The 19,175-nt window shown below is 55.7% G+C and overlaps 2 protein-coding genes across 4 annotated transcripts; one reads left to right on the top strand and one right to left on the bottom strand.

The window, feature by feature from the left end:
- Nucleotides 1–6,018: 6,018 nt before the first annotated feature.
- Nucleotides 6,019–8,627, bottom strand: KRTCAP2 (keratinocyte associated protein 2). Its single transcript, XM_019953847.2, is given in 6 exon segments — nt 6,019–6,171; nt 6,408–6,474; nt 7,845–7,908; nt 8,047–8,201; nt 8,533–8,576; nt 8,578–8,627. Coding segments are annotated over 6 exon segments (486 nt in total). The 5' UTR covers nt 8,613–8,627; the 3' UTR covers nt 6,019–6,050.
- A 521-nt stretch (nt 8,628–9,148) lies between these two features.
- On the top strand, nt 9,149–18,895 carry TRIM46 (tripartite motif containing 46). Of its 3 annotated transcripts, none has more exons than XM_019953799.2 (10): nt 9,156–9,350; nt 10,746–11,007; nt 11,241–11,584; nt 12,219–12,362; nt 12,483–12,578; nt 13,279–13,532; nt 14,020–14,141; nt 15,051–15,353; nt 16,422–16,719; nt 17,754–18,895. In XM_019953799.2, exons 1-10 carry the CDS (start codon nt 9,288–9,290, stop codon nt 18,145–18,147), a joined length of 2,280 nt encoding a protein of 759 aa, XP_019809358.2. In that variant the 5' UTR covers nt 9,156–9,287; the 3' UTR covers nt 18,148–18,895. The 3 variants fall into 3 exon arrangements, with proteins under 3 accessions (XP_070641320.1, XP_019809358.2, XP_019809367.2); XM_019953808.2 differs by lacking the exon at nt 9,156–9,350 and adding an exon at nt 9,393–9,963; XM_070785219.1 differs by lacking the exon at nt 16,422–16,719 and having other exon boundaries at nt 9,149–9,350; nt 17,754–17,926.
- The last annotated feature ends 280 nt before the right edge of the window (nt 18,896–19,175 follow it).

Here is a 19,175-nt window from a genome sequence, read left to right as displayed (position 1 = left end):
GTAAGTGTCTTTTAATTTCATGGCTGCAATCACCATCTGCAGTGATTTTAGAGCCCCCCCAAAATAAAGTCTGACACTGTTTCTATTGTTTCCCCATCTATTTCCCATGAAGTGATGGGACCGGATGCCATGATCTTAGTTTTCTGAATGTTGAGCTTTAAGCCAACTTTTTCACTCTCCTCTTTCACTTTCATCAAGAGGCTTTTTAGTTCCTCTTCACTTTCTGTCATGAGGGTGGTGTCATCTGCATATCTGAGGTTATTGATATTTCTCCTGGCAATCTTGATTCCAGCTTGTGCTTCTTCCAGCCCAGCATTTCTCATGATGTACTCTGCATATAAGTTAAATAAGCAGGGTGACAATATACAGCCTTGACATACTCCTTTTCCTATTTGGAACGAGTCTGTTGTTCCATGTCCAGTTCTAACTGTTGCTTCCTGACCTGCATATAGGTTTCTCAAGAGGCAGGTCAGGTGGTCTGGTATTCCCATCTCTTTCAGAATTTTCCAGTTTATTGTGATCCACACAGTCAAAGGCTTTGGCATAGTCAATAAAGCAGAAATAGATGTTTTTCTGGACCTCTCTTGCTTTTTCCATGATCCAGTGGATGTTGGCAATTTGATCTCTGGTTCCTCTGCCTTTTCTAAAACCAGCTTGAACATCTGGAATTTCATGGTTCACGTATTGCTGAAGCCTGGCTTGGAGAGTTTTGAGCATTACTTTACTAGTGTGTGAGATGAGTGCAATTGTGTGGTAGTTTAAGCATTCTTTGGCATTGCCTTTCTTTGGGATTGGAATGAAAACTGCCCTTTTCCAGTCCTGTGGCCACTGCTGAGTTTTCCAAATTTGCTGGCATATTGAGTGCAGCACTTTAACAGCTGACTGTGGCTCAGATCAAGAACTCATTATTGCCAAATTCAGACTTAAATTGAAGAAAGTAGGGAAAACCACTAGACCATTCAGGTATGACCTAAATCAAATCCCTTATGATTATACAGTGGAAGTGAGAAATAGATTTAAGGGACTAGATCTGATAGGCAGAGTGCCTAATGAACTATGGATGGAGGTTTGTGACATTATACAGGAGACAGGGATCAAGACCATCCTCATGGGTTGTAGAGGCTGGCAAACCCAAAATCTGAAAGATCTTCCTCTGTCTTGACTTCATCCTGACCACAGCTGGGAACAGTGGGGAAAGGGCCAGGTCCTAGGCCACGTGAGCACAGACCAGCAAGAGCATCCAGCAGACCAGAGCAGCTCAGGTCCCAGGGTTATCTGCCACTGAATTCCCTCCTTCTCTGGGGAGGTCAGTCTTTTGTTCGATGTGGTCCTTCAGTTCATTGGATGAGGGCCAACCAGGTTATGGAGGGCCATCTGCTTTACTCCTATTTTAAGTGTAAATCTCATTCAAAAACACCCTCAAGAAACATCCAGAGTGGGAATTCCCTGGCAGTGAAGTGGTTAGAACACCTCCTTTCCATGGCAGGGGGCACAAGTTCAATCCCTGGTCAGGGAACTAAGATCTCACATGCTACATGGCATCCCCAAAAAAGGAAGATCCAGAGTAATGTTTGACCCAATATCCAGGCAATGTGGCCCAACCGGGCTGACATATAAAGTTAAGTACACAGTAAGAATATCAATCTTATAAGCTTGAGGTAAGTGATGAAATTGAGAATATCTGCAAAGCACTAAGTTGGGTGAAAAGGTCGTGGTTGCTGTCATGTAAGGGACAAAAATGACATTTGTCAAATGCCTAGTGGGTTGAGTGCTATGCTAGGCTCTTCCACGTTGTTATTTAATTCCAATCCTTTTTACAACAATCTGAAGCAGGTATTATCCTCATTTTACAGGTGAGGAATTTAACTCAGCTTGCACAAGGACCCTTACCTGGTGTCAGAGTGGAACTAGAACTCAGGTCTGTCTGATTTCAAGACCTGGGCTCTTTTCTAGTGTACCACAGATGTCCAGAACCTGCAAACCTTCTGTCTGCGTCAGAAAAAAGGCCTCCATCACAGGGGCTTTGCCCGAGGCTCCACGGTAAAGAATCTGCCTGCAATGCAGGAGACGCAGGAGACTCAGGGTTAACCCCTGGGTCGGGAAGATCCCCTGGTGAAGGAAATGGCAACTCACTCCAGTATTCTTGCTAGGAGAAGAGTCTGGTAGGCTATCGTCTGTGGGGCCGCAGAGTCAGACACGACTGAGCATTCACACACAAGGGCTGGAGATGGGGGCTGGAGGCTGAGAGCAGGAAGGGGAGGGGTCTCCCTGGCAGATGAGCCTAGACCCTCACACAAGTGTACAGGAACCTCAATCCAGAAATTGTGTACAGGCACCTCAATCCAGAAATTGTGTACAGGCACCTCAATCCAGAAATTGCTCTGAAGTAGCCTGTCAGCCCTCGTGGCAACTCTTGGCCCAGAACAGGGGTGTGGGGAAGGTTTTTCTGTGGGGTCTTGACTTGTGGAGAAGAATCTCACTTTTCAGTCCCCCCTGATGGTGTGGCTTCAGCCTAAAAGTGGGGGGAACTTCCAGCTTATTTGAGGTGAGGGGAATTCTCAGAGAAGGGCTCCTCACAGACCATAAGGGCCATTTGGCTCAGGTCTCATTGTCACACAGGGCCTCAAATTTAGGCTTTGGGTGTTATTTCTAGGTGTGGTTTCAGATAGTCTCCCTGTCACTCTCCCACAGAACAGAAAAAAGGATACAACACACAAGATTTAACTTTTACTATGGAATTTTCAAGTACATACAAAAGTAGAAAGAATCCTAATAACTGCTATGCCCATTATCATAGAATGTTACATTATAAAGTCAGGCCTGCAGTTGCCTGTGAAGGAAACATCCCAGGTAGGAGAGCTGGAAGGAAGGGGGCCCAGCCCAAGCGCCAGGGCTGCAGAGGCTGGGGCGGGAATGGTGGGCTCTTCGTGGCTCAGGGAAAGGGGGGCGCCGGGCACGCAGCTCTAAAGTCTGCTTCCTGCCCCAGGCCAGGCATTCTGCACTTTGCTCTCCACCCCAGGGGATGTGGTGCCCAATTCTAGAGCCAATTAGGCGGCTTCTCTGCCAGGGCAGGAACTCAACCAAATAGTACTTACAGCACAACCTACGGTGGCCAGTTTGCTCCCAGCCCCCAGGGAGTAGGGAGGGGGGATTTGGGAGCAGGATCTTGGCCTTGCCCCCTGAGAAACTTCCAGTCTGCTGGCACGGAGGCAAAGAAATGTACCTGAGGTGAAGCAATCAAGTGCCACTAACTGTGCCCACACAAGGGTTCTGGCTATTGTTTGCTTAGGAGGCGGCTCTGTGAGTGACCCTAAGTCAAGGAGCAGTGTGCACGGGGCAGGCGAGTCCGGAGGTCCCATTCTTTCCCGGTTCCCACAGTGCCCAGGGCTCCCTCAAGCTACAATGAGTTTCAATACTCGCTTTTGACTGAAACGTTTCCCTTTGTCTCTGTCTCTGTGTCTCTCAGCCGCTCTGTCTCTACCAGTCTCTGGGTCTCTCTTGTTTCCCAACATCCTTCCCCTGGGGAGCAGAGTTGGGGGGGGGAGGGGCTGGGCAGTGGGAACAGGACCGCGTCCTGTTCTCACCAAGGACAATAAGGTCCGGAAAGGGCTGGAGCCAAGGCCTGGCGCAGACTCCCCCTCCCTGCCTGCCCTGGGCGCCCCCTTCCCTGCTGACCCTCAAGATGCCCTAAATGCCAGGCGTCCCCTCCTGCCAGCGCCAGTCCTGGGGGGGGGTGGTCCAGCCTCTGCCCGGGCAGGGGAGCCCCCTCGTCTCACCTTCCCACTGCCCTCTTCTTAGGTGGCATCACCTCCTGCCCCAAGGAGTCCATCTCTGGGACAGGAGCCCACCCTGTGTTATTTACTCCTGTTTCCGGAGCAGGCAGCGGGTGTCAGGGCCACGTGTGAGGGAGCAGGAGGAAACATCTGGCTTCCCCCGGTCCTCCAGGGGCCGACCGCCCCTCTCTCCCCTAGGCCTCCAGCCTCCAGGGTGGAGCAGAGCCCCAGGCGTCCTGGGGCCAAGAGGTTAGCACCTTTGCCCTTCTCACCTTCAGGTTTCCAAAAGCTCTGATGGCCTCACGCCCCCTTATTTAATGATGGTGTTAGATGGCTGGGATACCCCTGCTAGGGTTAATTGGTAGGTCAGGTGCAGGCAGCCGGCGAGGCACCCCAGGGACAGGCTGGGTGGAGAGCTGACGTCGGCGCCAGCCTGCCTGATAAATGCACCCGTTCCCTGAGGAAGGGATCATTATTCCTGGCCATATACTGTCCCTGAGGCCTATGCAGTGGGTGGCAGCAGGTGCCCAGATACCTTGGCATTGTCCTGGCACCTGCTTGGGCTTCTCCCCAACCTCCAGTAACCTGGCCCCAGTTCTCATCTTGGAAGGTATGATGCCCCCAGGTGGTCAGATTTCCCGTGTCGGTGCTCGCCTGGCTGGCACCTGGCCTTCTGCCCACGCCAGGACAGGGTTTGACGGACTGAGACCTAGAACTCACCCAGCTTCCTGCAGGTCCAGGACCCTTTTGGGGCACCATTTCTTCTCCCCAAGGGTCCCACATATGGTAACCCCCCCCACCATCACTAGGTAAGTCAAAGCTTAGGACTACCATTCCTTCTCAGGAAGGCTCTGGTCTCCACTGAACTGTCTTTGCCTCCACTCACAGCCAGGAGCAAGGAGACTTGATTCAGGTTTTAGCCAGTCTCTCATGTCCTCCAAAAGTTGGCTTCCACTGGAGAGACTCAACAAGAACCTTAAGACCCAGTAGGAACTCTCTAAGCCCTCAATGCCAACTTGCTGAGTGTTGCCAGTCTCCTGGAGAAGACATGAGCTCATGGCACCCTCTGCAGGTAACCTGGGCAAACTGCATGGTATTCCCTTAGCCTAGAGACAGAGGTTAAAGGATCTGGATTCCGGCTACAAATGGGGAGGGTGGGGATGTCTAATCCTGGACCAGAGTTCCTTTGACTCACTTCTTCGCCTTCATTGGGTCTTACTCCCTAACTCAGGCACATCCCATGTATTGAATTTTCTGTTCCAGGAGGGCAGGTTCTTTCATTCAACCAACACTCTGGTCCTCACTGCCCATTATCAGGCTCTGTGGGGAATATCAAGCTGACCAAGGCACAGTAAGCACCCTAAAGCCCACACCACCAAGAGGGAGGGTGCCTAGGTGCTCCAAAGGACAGACACTCTGGTCAGAGAGGCACTCCTCACGGCACAGCATGGACAAAGTAGACCTGAGAGGTCACATTCCCTCACTTCCGTTAAGGCCGGCTCCAAGGTTGGTGGCCTTGTCCCTATCGTTTTCTATACTTTGCTATTATTACAACTTAAGCTATGGGGTCGCACAGAGTCGGACACGACTGAAGCGATTTAGCAGCAGCAGCAGCAGCAAGATGTTTCCTAGTCCTTTGGTTACAAGACAGGAAAAAAATGAAGGCACTCAGACCAAAGAGGATAGAGACAGTGATCAACCTGGGAGTCTTTCTAAACACAGGCATCCGTCCATGCTGGAGAACACACAGGTTTAGAAGGGCAACATCAGTAGGGAATTCCCACCTGCAGACTTGGAGCAGAAGTGCCGGAGGGCTCGTTTGCTCAGGGTGGAGAGCTGGAATAACAAAGCCCCCAGAGGTGTAAATGGAATCCCATGGAGAGACGCAGGGGTGAGGGGCCTTTCCCTCGTTTACTCCTCTGTTTCAAGATCTATTCCAGCTCCGATGAGCAGGCCTTCCTGCATTGCAGTCTTCACCTCTTTTCCCAAAAGGCAGGACTGCAGATCATTCTTACGCTTTTCTTCTATGAGACTCTTACACAAGCATACGCCACTCCAGTGCCTGGCAAAGTGCCTGGCACTGACGGCACTCCATAAACAGTTGGTAAAAATGAACCTTGGAGGAAGGAATGCTCCTCCATCCCCAAGGACTGAGAGCAGCAGGTACCCATCTGCCGCAGCATTCTGCACATACCCACGTACACGCATGGGCAGGACAGGCCCACAGTGTATCACAGCTCAGAGCTACAAAGAACCAACTTTATTAGACATTCAGGGTCAATTTCTCTTTTTGCCCTTGCCCGTAACCTTGGCTGGCGTGAGGACTGGAGCTGTCGCCTGGTACAGAGTGGAAGAGATCTTGTTGATGTAGTACAGACCAACCATGGAGAAGATGAAGCTACAGGGTGAAGAAAAACAGTGGTGGCATTAATAGGCATGCTGCCAGCCTGGTGCCTCCTACAGCAGACACCAGCATGAGGGAAAGAATCTAGGCTCAGGTTTAGGAAAATGGGGAAGGGGACAGGAAGGAGAACAGAGCAGGAGGGAGGTATGGGGAAGTCTGGAACCATCACAGGAGGGTCAAGTGCCAAAGGGCAGGATGCTACACCCCTTATCCAGCTGTCAGGCACTTACCAAGTGGTGACACAGACTCTGTGGATGAGGCCTGATGCAAAGAGAGCCAACAGGAGGCAGAGGAGAACTGGGGAGGCAAAAGGTGACAAGGAGGGTGGTGGTCAGAATGGAGACACCAGGCATTCATATTTGGGTCTAGGAGAAATCTGGGGCTCTCTGAATCTTGGGGGACCTGCTTGGAGAGGTAAGGCATGACAGCAAGGGGACATCAGATGGTCTTATCGATACCCAGGACATGGAAGTACCAGATGCATTCTCATTTCCAGCTCTGCCCCAAATATCACCTAACTTCCCTATCCTGGCTTGCATCCAGTAAAAAGGAAAGATGACAGCAGAGTCTGAAGGGTAAGGCTTGCTTGCATTTGAGGAAGAGGGTCACGGCCTTTTCAACAGAAGCCAGCCAAAGGGGATCAATTCACTAAACTGGCTGGCCAGTGCTGGAAGTGAGGTTCTCACTCCCTGGACATAAAGTGGAGAGCGGAGTGTGTGGACACACACACCCATGGGGGCAGAAAAGGGTCTCCAGACAGCCAGAGTAGGACTGGAGAGAAGGTGGGAGGGCAGATAGCAAGGGCAATCCCACCTGCCCAGCTGAGGAGGGCAGGTGAAGAGGGCCAAGCAGCTTTCCCATGACAGAGGCTTCTTTCAGAAGCAAATGAAGACAATACACAGAAAAACAAAACCTAATAGAGAGATGTTCTGCTGTATGGAAGGAGCTCTGGAAGCCTGCAGAGCGGCCAGGTGAAGAGGGCAAGAGGTAAGGAGGGTGAAGAAATGACGGCCACAGTGACAGGTGAAGGCTTCACAGGAGATGGCATCTGCTATCAATTTGGGGCATGTGGCATCCTTAGGTGATCTGGCCTTGACGCCTAATTTGCTTTATGAACTTAATTCTCCATACGTAACTAAATCATCAATTCTTGAGTACATGAGCAACAACAAGGATCCTTTCAAATGGAAAACAATCTAACAGTTATTCTACTTTGGTGAGGATTCCTGCTGACACAGAAAGCTGGTGTTATCTGATACTTTAGGCTCTTCACAATCATCTCAAATACAGTTCATTAGTATTGGGTCCATGTCACCCTGGAATCCTTCAGTGAATTTGGCCCTTCTTTTTCTGGTGGAAACAAAGAACACCCTCCTTGGATATATTCATTACAGGCGCAGACCTGCCTATTCCCTCAAACCTTCCCCGGAAACTGGCCAGAAAGTAAATGAGTTTCTTGCTTTCAGAAGCCCTTTCTCCTAGCTCCAATTCCAAGAGTAAAAAGTACTGTATCCAAAAGTATCATCTGTTTTCAGACAGTGAGTACACATGGTTCCTCAACAATCTTTACTGTCTAAGCACCTGGAAGTTCAGCACAGTGTTGGAGGAGATTAGAGGTGAGGCTTACAAGAAAGGGTTCAAATACTCAACCTCAAATTTTCACTTACTCTCAGGGAAGATCTTTGCTTGGAATCCTTTGCCAAAGACAAGATTCTCCAGATTATTGAAGGCCTGGGTTGAGGGAGTTAAGGCGTCGGTCGTGCCATGGGGGCTGAGACGTGCGGGTTAACGGGAAGGGTACAAGCCTACCTGACCCTCCACCCTTCCTACCCTCAAACAACTCTGCCCACTCCCCCGCTGAGAGGATACAGTGAGAGAGAAGACGAAAAGGCCGGAACCAAGCAGGCCGCCCTGGATGGTGAGCCACTCGGTGGAGGCCAGCTGGCGACTATACATCTGCATCCCAGCGAAGAGCAGCAGGGACAGGAGGGAGGAAAGCGCCAGCGACGTGCCTGTACCCACCACTGGGGCGGGGGAGAGGAGAGACGGAGAGTCAGGCCCAGCCCTCCCTGCAGGAGCCGCAGGCAGATTCAGCAGGTCCGGGAGTTCGAGAGCCCGATCACTTCCAAGCACTCCGGGGACTGCAGCCACCTTCCCCAACTCCCCACACCTCGCGGCGACCCCCCAGGAATTCCTCACCCCGAACCCTCCCGCCCCGTGGAAATGCCCATCGCCTGGAACCCAGGACACGTCAGCTCTGTGGGGAGAGGACCAGGAAAGCTAGTCCACCCAACTCCGACCCCAACTCGTCCTCCCGGGTTGGTGGGGTAGAGGGGATCCCGTTGGTCCCGTTACCCATCATGCCCTGCCCTTGGGTCCAATCCGTGCTTCTGCCCAGGAGGAGAGCCGAACCGGGGACGATTGGCTGTGCGCATGCGTCAAGGCCTAACGTGGCCTTGTTTCTCCCTTAACGCCTTCCTCTTTCTCCCCCTCAGCGCCTGAGTGCAGCGCCCTCTTCCTGCAGGGAGGAAATATTGCGTCTAAGGAGCATCCTTGGCCACCACCCTGGTTCCCGGCTCTTCCCCGCACCCAGAGCATCTGCTGCCTCTCAGTGCAAGCTGCACTTAACTCTTCAAATCACCGGGCCCATGGACTGCTTCTGTCTTCTTTGTCAATTATGTCAGCCTGTTCTTCAAAACTAACCCCCCCATGAACACTGCCTTGATATCTCCCGTGGACTCTTGCCCAAACCAAAATCTAGTCCTTCCATCCTGGAGTCTATCTTTCTCTAAAACTATCCTTCTGCTTTCCATGAGTAAGATTAGAAGCCAGTGAAGAATTTGAACATAAGAAATGGCTCCCCCTCAAATACCGTTCCATGTTACCTAACTACTGCCCCGCTACCCGACCGCCTTCTGAGAACCACGTGGGGAAAACTATTTCCCACCTCCTACCTCGACGGGCGCTGGTAGATGCTGGTCCCTGGAGCATGCGCAGTGACATCTCACCCTCACCCCTCCCCACATCCCCACCCGGCTCCTGCATTAAGCCCGGGGTTCGCAGCCGCAGCCGGGATCGGGCACCCGGGGGCGGGCGGGCATGCTAGGGCCATGGCTGAGGGTGAGGATATGCAGACCTTCACTTCTATCATGGATGCACTGGTCCGCATCAGTGTGAGTTAAGGTGGGGTCGAGGGGAACGGGAGGGGGAGCATAGGGGTCCGGGGCAGGCCGGGACCTCGAACAGGTGGGGGTCCCGCAAGATGCTGGGATGTAGCCAGGGGGTTGTCAGTGGCCGAAAGGACTGGGAGGATCGGGATGCAGGTTTGAGAGGGTAATCCCGGGGGCAGCCCGGAGGTGAATGCCGTGAAGGCGTCCATCTGCTGGGGTGTAAGGAACATGGAGCTGCCTGGATACAGCGGGTGGCTTGGGGTAGCCTCCAGCCGTGCACCGAGGCTGGGGTTGCAGGGCAACGGGGCTATGCTATGAGGAAGGGGCGTGAGATTGGGTATTTTCCAAGAAAACTGAGAACAGGTCGGGGGCGAGGAAGGAGCCGCACCACGGTGCAGTTCCCAAATTGGACCCCTTCACGAGACCCCACCCCACCGCACCCCCACGCAGGGCTGCCTCCGAGCCTGCGGTTGTCATGGCAACCCGTGCCCGGCTCTCCCAGGGGCGGTGCCAACCCTGCTCCCCCCCACCACTTCCTTCCCCCTCCCTCCCTGTCCCTCCCTCCTTTGTGTCAGCTGCGCCCCTGACCGGGATGGCTGCGAAGAGAGGGACCAAGGTGAGGTGTGGGGGTGGGGCATAGCCTGAGGACCCCCGCCACCGAAAAAGGGAGGGGTACTTCCGGTGGGGAGGGGGCAAATAGGCGGCGCGCTCCTTTCTACCCTACCTTGGGAGGGGTTGCGACAGGCCGGGTTATGCCTGGGGTGGTAGCAGGAGAGCCGGATGGTGGGGGGCAAAATGGTATGGGTTAGGAGGAGCCAGATGGGTTAGTGATGGGCAATGGAGGCGAAGGCGGCTGCAGGCCGGAGCCACCGCAGGAGGACAGACAGGGTGAGCAGGAGGATGGAGAGAGCCTGGTTATAAGGAGAAATCACGCGGAGGAGGAGGGAAAGGGGGATGCCAGAGAAGCGGGGAGGCGGGGGTTGGGGGGGGTGGCCTCTGCACAGAGCTGCAGAATGGGCGGTGTCCTTGAGAGAAGTGCCTGGGGCAGGCTGCCGGGAGACGGGGGGAGGGGGGCAAAGGCCAGGTGAGAGCGGCTGTCGGTCCGGCTGAGACTAGGACAGGGGGTGGGGCTTGAGACTGGGGGAGACCTGAGCTCCAGCCATCTCTCCTCCTTAAGTATGTAGCTCTGCAGGAGGGACGCATGCTGGGGACACGGAGTTGGAAGGCCTGTGAACCAGGCCAAGGCTGATGCTGGCGAAAAATCCATAGCTTGTCGGGTCCCTTGTAGTTTTTCTTCCTCATTTCCAAGAACCCTTGGGTCTTTAAATGCAGTTGAGGCGCCTGTTGAGATATACCCAGGTGTCCAAGCTCTGATCCGACCTCCTGGTCCCTCCACAGACGAGCATGAAGAACATGGAGAAGGAACTGCTGTGCCCAGTGTGTCAAGAAATGTATAAGCAGCCGCTGGTGCTGCCCTGTACCCACAACGTGTGCCAGGCCTGTGCCCGGGAGGTCCTGGGCCAGCAGGGCTACATAGGCCATGGTGGGGACCCCAGCTCCGAGCCCACTTCTCCTGCCTCCACCCCATCCACCCGAAGCCCTCGCCTCTCCCGCAGAACTCTCCCCAAACCAGACCGCTTGGACCGGCTGCTTAAGTCAGGTGGGGCTGGCACCCATGGGGTTGGGATGGGGATGCTGGGATGTCCATCAGGAAGATGGAAGGGGCCATCCCTGGCCAGGGGCACCTGTCTATTTTTCAAGGGGTACTGCCCATCCAGGCTCTGCTAAGAGCTGAGCTCTGGCACAATGAAAATTAATTCTTTAATTGAACAGACTTCCCCCACCCTGAGTCAGCTGTGATTTTCACCTCCCTACTTCCTGGCCCATCCACAGGCTTTGGGACATACCCCGGGCGGAAGCGAGGTGCTCTGCACCCCCAGGTGATCATGTTCCCGTGCCCAGCCTGCCAGGGCGATGTGGAGCTGGGGGAGCGGGGCTTGGCAGGGCTTTTCCGGAACCTGACCCTGGAGCGTGTGGTGGAGCGGTACCGCCAGAGTGTGAGTGTGGGTGGTGCCATCCTGTGCCAGCTGTGCAAGCCCCCGCAACTAGAAGCCACCAAGGGCTGTACCGAGTGCCGCGCCACCTTCTGCAACGAGTGCTTCAAGCTCTTCCATCCCTGGGGCACCCAGAAGGCCCAGCATGAACCCACCCTGCCCACCCTCTCCTTTCGCCCCAAGGTGAGCCAGCCTTTGCAGGGCCTGGGAAGGGGGGGAGGGCATGGTGGTGCTGGGTGGGAGGGCATGCCCGGCACTGTGGGCTTCCAAAAGGAGGTGGCCACAGGTTTGCCATTGCCAAACTCCTTTTTCTATAACAATAAAGGCACTGGACAAATCTTTGAACATCTTTGAGCCTCCATCTCATCTGCTGAATGAGGCTTGTAATATATCTGCCCTGCAATCTCCATACCTGCAGGGTTGATGGGAGGATTCCTGAGATAATGTTTGTGAAAGTTATTTATATACAGTGAAAAGGTCTGTCATGTATTCATTCATTGAACAAATATTTATCAAGTACCTGGTGCTATCCTAGGTGTTGGGGCTACAGCAGTAAACAAGATAGACATGGCTAATTATTAACCATTATTGTTATTACCACATGCAGAGGAAGGGAGGAGGAAGGTGGTTTGCAGGAAAGGTTCTCCTTGATTGCCAGGGCATACCAGCAGGTGGCACCATGGAGCACCGCGTCTGAACTCCCCTCCACCAGCTTGCGGCCAGCCCAGGGGAGGCCGGGCAGGGAGCTGCCCTGTGGTAGGTCAGCACCCTTACACACGCCATTGGCTGACTATTTCCTTGCTGTTTTTGTCCCTAGGGACTAATGTGTCCAGATCACAAGGAAGAGGTGACCCATTACTGCAAGACGTGCCAACGACTGGTGTGCCAGCTCTGCCGTGTGCGGCGCACCCACAGCGGCCACAAAATCACGCCAGTGGTCAGTGCCTACCAGGCCCTCAAGGTGAGGACCCTGCCTCATTCAACACCAGGACTGCCCACACCCACACCAACTCACCTCTCCTCTGCACTGCTGGCTGCTTCAGGGCCAGGCGTGATGCCCACCTCTTTCTTTCCCCCTCAGGACAAGCTGACAAAGAGCCTGACATACATCCTGGGAAACCAGGACACAGTGCAGACCCAGATCTGTGAGCTGGAGGAGACCGTGAGGCACACGGAGGTGAGGGAGGGCACGGAGGTGGGCCCTGGGTCCTGCCTGGCAGTGGGAGCAGGAAGGGGGTGAAGATGGGCACAGCCCACTCGCCTGGCTGCAAACTCAGGAAGCCCATGTGGGGTCCGTGGATGTGTCAAGGCTCTGGTTAAACCAGGTTGTCAGAAATGGCAGTGCCCCAGGCCAGGCGGTACCCAAGGCTACAGTGGAGACAGGGTGTCTATCACCCTGGAGAGGGAGAGCTTGAAAAGCCCCAGGGATGGAGCTCAGATGCCTTCAGGCTCAGCTGCCTGCTGGGGATGGCACACATCCTTGGACCAAGGAGGGTGAGGCGATGGCTCTGATACCTTTTGCCAGATTGCTTGAATCAGCTGACGTGGGGAAGGGCGGTAAGGATGGCACAGATGCTGGTGGACGTTAGTGCGATCCAGGTGGATATTAGTGTGGTCGTGGCCTCTTTTATTTGGGGGAGTCCTCAAGGAGTCAGGATCATGGTGTGGGCCTCCAGGAAGATTAACACAAATGGTCAGGAGTTGAGCCTATGTGGGTGTACAGGAGACCGTGGAGCCATGAGCCTGGTCCCATTTGAATGGGTAGGTAGGATTTCCCCAGATCCTTTGTGATCCTAGTCGTGGTGTGGTGCCCCAGGAGGAGGCTGGAGCAGATGCAGCCTTCAAGAAGGAGGCAGTCAATGTTGCTCTCTGGACAGGTGAGTGGTCAGCAGGCCAAGGAGGAGGTGTCCCAGCTGGTGCGGGGGCTGGGGGCTGTGCTGGAGGAGAAGCGGGCGTCACTGCTTCAGGCCATTGAGGAGTGTCAGCAAGAACGGCTGGCCCGTCTCAGCGCCCAGATCCAGGAGCACCGGAGCCTGCTGGACGGCTCAGGTCTGGTGGGCTACGCTCAGGAGGTTCTTAAAGAAACAGACCAGCCTTGCTTTGTGCAAGCAGCCAAACAACTGCACAACAGGTACTCAGGGGGCATGGCACAGGGTCATAGGCTCCTGCAGGGTAGGGGCATCGTGGGTGTAGCCCATGTATCAGGCAGTGTCGAGAGTCCTGCCCAGCGGAGAGCTGGGCCCTGAGGACTTTTCACCAGGCCAAATGGATACCAGCTGTTGCCCAAAGGGACAGGGAAGAGAGCCATAGCCGATACCAAGGCTCTAGGGCCAGACACGGCAGAATCAAGGGGAAGGGCGGTGGCCCAGACAGCAGTGCCTGACCCTTGGTGGTGGTGGTCGCTCAGTCCTGTCTGACTCTGTGACACCACAGACTGTAGCCTGCCAGGCTCCTTTGTCCTTGGGATTCTCCAGGCAAGAATACTGGAGTGGATTGCCATTCCCTTCTCCAGAGGATCTTCCCGACCCAGGGATGGAACCCAGGTCTTCTGCATTGTGGGCAGATTCTTTACCATCTGAGCTACAGGAAAATCTGACCCTTGCCTGCCCCCATCCCAGGATTGCCCGAGCCACAGAGGCCCTCCAGACATTCCGGCCAGCTGCCAGCTCCTCCTTCCGCCATTGCCAGCTGGATGTGGGGCGTGAGATGAAGCTGCTGACAGAGCTTAATTTCCTGCGAGGTGAGGAGATGGCCAGGCCCTATGTCCCATTAGAGCCTTCCTCCCTTCCTCCCCAGCAGCGGGCCCGGGGGGCAGTGCCCACCAGGGAACTAACTCCCAAGCCTCCCACCTGGCCTGGCCAGCCGTCCTGCCCACCTAGCCCACCCGGCCACCCCGTCCCACCGCGCTCAGCGCTGCTTCTCCCTCTCTTTGTTTGTAGGCTGTGGCCACCGCGGACTCTGCTCCGGAGCACCCCAGGCAAGTCAGCGGCCCTGCCCTGGGGGTCCTGCCCCCTCTGCCAGGTCCCCTGCCCTGCCCTGCCACTCCCACGCAGCCCGGCTCCCCACCCATGGCTTCCTTCTCTTTCCTGCCCTAACCAGACCGCCTCCACCATCCTCTACCCTGACCCTTAATCCTTGCATTTCTGACTTTTTGTCCTTATGACCTTTGCCCCCTAGGCTTTCCTTCTCTTCCCCTGACCCTTCCTGTGCCATCGAGCTTGCACTGGCCCTCTGCCCCCAGTTTCTGCCTTGCTGCCTCTCCTCGCATCTGTCTCCCGTGCAGTTTCCTCTTCCTGTTCAGCGCCCTCTTGCCTGGGTGGGCTCCAGTGGCCGTTACCTGCCTTTCCCTGGGGCTCCTCTGTATTCATAGACTAAAAAGGGTCATAGAAAGAAAGGACAACACGTGATCTCATACCTTCATTTGACAGAGGAGGAAACTGAGGCCCAGATCGAGGGAGTGGCAGCCCAGGACTGGCCTCAGGCCACCTGCCTCTCCTTTTCCCGCACCCAGGGCCCAGACAGGCGTCTTCCCAGATCCCTCTCACTCACACTCACCCCCCCGGCTCCCGCTGCTTTCCCTTTTCCTGCCCACCCTCCACACCATGCCCGTGGCCAGGCCGTGACTGACCCCCACTGTCTCTTCCAACAGTGCCCGAGGCTCCAGTCATCGACACCCAGCGCACCTTTGCCTACGACCAGATCTTCCTCTGCTGGCGGCTGCCCCCCCACTCACCACCTGCCTGGCACTACACCATTGAGTTCCGGCGCACCGACGTGCCGGCCCAGCCAGGCCCCACCCGCTGGCAGCGGCGGGAGGAGGTGAGGGGTACCAGCGCCCTGCTGGAGAACCCCGACACGGGCTCTGTGTACGTGCTGCGTGTCCGCGGCTGCAACAAGGCCGGCTACGGCGAGTACAGCGAGGACGTGCATCTGCACACTCCGCCCGCGCCCGGTGAGTGGGCCCTGGGTGCCTGGGACCCCGGCATGGACAGCTGCTGCTGGCCGGGCCCCATAGAGACTGCATAACCCAGTGGGTCATCCTCACTAGCTCTGGAGCCAGACTGCCTGGGTTCAAATCCCAGCTCTGCCTCTTGCCAGTGGTGTGGCTTTGGGTGAATTATTCACCCTTTCTGAACCTGCAGTTCCTCCTCTGTAGGTATTGTAACAACACCTACCCCATAGCATTGTTGTAAGAATTAAGTGACTTGCTAATGTGTAAAGTCTTAGCCGAGAATTTGAGCTGGTGGCTCAGAGGTTAAAGCACCTGCCTGCAATACGGGAGACCTGGGTTCGATCCCTTGGTTGGGAAGATCCCCTGGAGAAGGAAATGGCAACCCACTCCAGTATTCTTGCCTGGAAAATCCCATGGACTGAGGAGCCTGGTGGGCTACAGTCCATGGGGTCGCAAAGAGTTGGACACGACTGAGGGACTTCACTTTTCACTTTTCAAGGGCTCAATAGGGCTTCCCTGGTGACTCAGATGGTAAAGAATCTGCCTGCAATGCAGGAGACCTGGGTTGGGAAGATTCCCTGGAGGAGGGTGTGGCAACACACTCCAGTATTCTTGCCTGGAGGATCCCATGGTCAGAGGAGCCTTGCGGGCTATAGTCGATGGGGTCACAAAGAGTTGGACACAACTGAGCGACTAAGCACAGCACCAGGGCTCAATAAATGTTGGTCAAGTGACTCTCCAGAAAATAGCGGAGGCTCTGGAGTATAGGCATGATAGAAGAGGCAGCCAGAGCGAGTCAGCTGGGTCTGGGAGACTGGTTTCCATGCCCACTAGTCATCACTAAAACTCTTCCTGGGGTCCCATGCCCACTTGGGATGCCCTTTCTTCTTCCCTTATACTCCCCATTCCAGTTTTCCAGGCCCTGTTCCCAAGAGCCCCCTGCCCGTCCCTCGGCAACTTGTTCTGTGTTCTGAAATTCCCAGTGTCTCGTGCTGACACCTCGAGATCCCCAGTGCCAGTGTTTGTCCCTGAAGTCCTTCCTTCTGTCTTAACCCTCCCCTACTCCAGTCCTGCACTTCTTCCTGGATGGCCGCTGGGGCACAAGCCGAGAGCGGCTGGCCATCAGCAAGGACCAGCGAGCGGTGAGGAGTGTCCCAGGGCTGCCCCTGCTGCTGGCTGCCGAGCGGCTGCTGACAGGCTGCCACCTGAGCGTGGACGTGGTCCTGGGCGATGTGGCTGTGACCCAGGGCCGCAGCTACTGGGCCTGCGCCGTAGACCCAGCCTCCTACTTGGTCAAGGTGGGCGTCGGGCTGGAGAGCAAGCTTCAGGAAAGCTTCCAGGGTGCCCCCGACGTGATCAGCCCCAGGTCAGGCCCCTCTGGGAGGTATGGGGTTCTGGGGGTCTGGGTGGGGGAGCTGGGAACACGGCGGGGTGACGAAGGGAGCACACACTTGCTGGGATGGAGCTGGAAGGAAATCAGGAGGAAGTAACATGAGGCAGGCTGGAGGCGCTGTGGTCAGGAGAAGTGTGGGCTCCGTGAAAGCGTTTTGGAGGTTGGTCTTTGGAGTGACTGGGGAAAGGGGCAATGGAAAAGGAAGCCATCTCCACTCCCCTCCATCTGTCACTCAGGCTAACACACTATCTCGCCAAGTCTCCGTGCCCTTTCTTCCTCACACCCCTTTGGCAACATCTTTTCACCACAAAACTTTTTCTCTCCAGTACTTCCTTCCCCCACACCTTGTCTCAGCCTCCTCAAATTCTTCCCTTAAACTTTCCTTCTCCATACCCTCTCATCCCCAGCATCCTCTTTTTCAGCCACCCACACATGCTCTTCTTCCCCCTCAGCACTCTATCCCTCAATACCCCATTTCTTCAGAAGTGTCTTCTCTTCAACATCAGTTCCCTCCTAAACCTGTGATCCCCAACCTGCATCCCTGCAACACCCTTCACCTAAGACACTGACCCGCCCTCATCTCTCTCCCAGCATCCCCCTTCCCAGCATGTTTTCTCTGCTCCCGCCTCTCCCCACCGCTAACCCCTCATCCTTTCAAGATTCTCTAACCCTCAAAACCCTCTCCCAGCACGATATCCCAGCGCCATTTTCTTCCCACTTGCCTGCGTTGGAAGCACTGCCTTTCTCCAGTGTGCCTGAGCGATACCCTGTCTTTCCTCCCCTCCCCCACCCCTCTGGCCAATGTGCTTGCCTTTCCCCATTCTCACCAAACCAAACCCCAGCCCTACATTATAACGCCCGTCTCTTCAATGTGTTCTCTTCTCAATGTCCCCAAATCAATCCTTGGAACTGCGTGCTCCCCGACATCCCATCCTCCCAACATCTCAGACCTTGGGTACCATCTACCCCACCCCCGACATTCTTCTACCCAACACCCATTCCTGCAGGTACGACCCAGACAGTGGACACGACAGCGGTGCCGAGGACGCCACCGTGGAGGCATCGCCACCCTTCGCTTTCCTGACCATCGGCATGGGCAAGATCCTGCTGGGGGCTGGGGCCAGTGCGAATGCGGGGCTGACAGGGAGGGACGGCCCGGCGGCCAGCTGCACAGTGCCCCTGCCGCCCCGCCTGGGCATCTGCCTGGACTACGAGCGGGGTCGCGTTTCCTTCCTCGATGCCGTGTCCTTCCGAGGGCTTCTGGAGTGCCCCCTGGACTGCTCGGGACCTGTGTGCCCTGCCTTTTGCTTCATCGGGGGTGGCGCAGTGCAGCTACAGGAGCCCGTGGGCACTAAGCCGGAGAGGAAGGTCACCATTGGGGGCTTTGCCAAGCTGGACTGAGCCTCCCGGGCCCCTGCTGGGCCCTGGCCCTCCACGCCTCCTAAAGCCGGGTCATCTCTCTGGCAGCTTCTCCCTTAAGCTCTTCCTCCCACATGGTCCTGTCCCTTCTCCTGTCTGTGTCTTCCCAGGGCCTTTCTTGACCAAGGGACTCTCCTCTACTCACCTCTCTGGATGTCCCCCATTCTCCCTATTGCCTGTTAATCCAGGTTCCCACCCCCACCATATCTCTGCCCCATGCCCTGCCTTTGGCATCTTGCCCCAATCATGGAGAGAGCCCCTGCCCCACACCTGCCCTGCGTTCCTCCCCAGGCTGATTGGGAGGGAAGGCACCCGGAACACTGGGCATGCTCCCCAGCTCTGCCCTCCGCCCTGCCAAGCTCCCTGCCCCATCCATGCTGAACTTCAGTCTTGGGGCAGAGAGGCTTTTTGGCTGGACAGTACCCAGGCACTCTTTGGTGAGGGAAAGGGACCCTCCCATCCTGCTTTATTTATTTGGGTCCCTGTACCCCCAGCCGCATGCCTTTTCTCCCCCTCTTCTCCCCCTTGCATGCTCTAACCTGTCCTGCACCCATGCCAACGTGCCGAGTCTCCCTTGGGGTCCCAGCTGAGCTTGAGTGTCCCCACTGGGTTGGGCCTGGCAAGGCCTCTGGTGCCTGCTGCTGCCCCCCTGCGGTGAGCACTGCCAGGCCTGTGCCAAGCAACAGCTGTTATTTTCATGGTTTATAAACAATAAACTGTGATGCCAGGCCTTCCTGTGATGTCTGCCTTCCCGGAGCCCATTCCTCTTAGCTTCTGTGCTGGATGTGGCAGGCCAAGGGGATGGCGGGTTCCCTGCTATTTCTCAGAGCAGGGGTGCGTGGTGGAGCTGGTGCCTGAGGGAAGGAGGTCCCCAAGCCCTGTGCTCCCCAGTCTTCTGCCAGACCTGTGCCCAGCCCAGGTCCAAACCGACCATGCCACCAGGGGGCACATCGCTCTGGTGGCTGCTTGCATTGGATACCCGCCCTCCCACCACCCCCACCCCTACCCCC

Source organism: Bos indicus, chromosome 3 (assembly GCF_029378745.1).
Source record: "Bos indicus isolate NIAB-ARS_2022 breed Sahiwal x Tharparkar chromosome 3, NIAB-ARS_B.indTharparkar_mat_pri_1.0, whole genome shotgun sequence".
In the NCBI taxonomy this organism is placed as follows: domain Eukaryota; kingdom Metazoa; phylum Chordata; class Mammalia; order Artiodactyla; family Bovidae; genus Bos; species Bos indicus.
This window is presented reverse-complemented; position numbering and strand designations above follow the sequence as displayed.

Coding starts and splice junctions, on each gene's coding strand:
- TRIM46 (XM_019953808.2), top strand. CDS start 9,823: ATGGCAACCCGTGCCCGGCTCTCCCAGGGGCGGTGCCAACCCTGCTCC. Junction 11,008..11,240: donor GGACCGGCTGCTTAAGTCAG/GTGGGGCTGGCA, acceptor GCCCATCCACAG/GCTTTGGGACATACCCCGGG. Junction 12,579..13,278: donor AGACCGTGAGGCACACGGAG/GTGAGGGAGGGC, acceptor CTCTCTGGACAG/GTGAGTGGTCAGCAGGCCAA.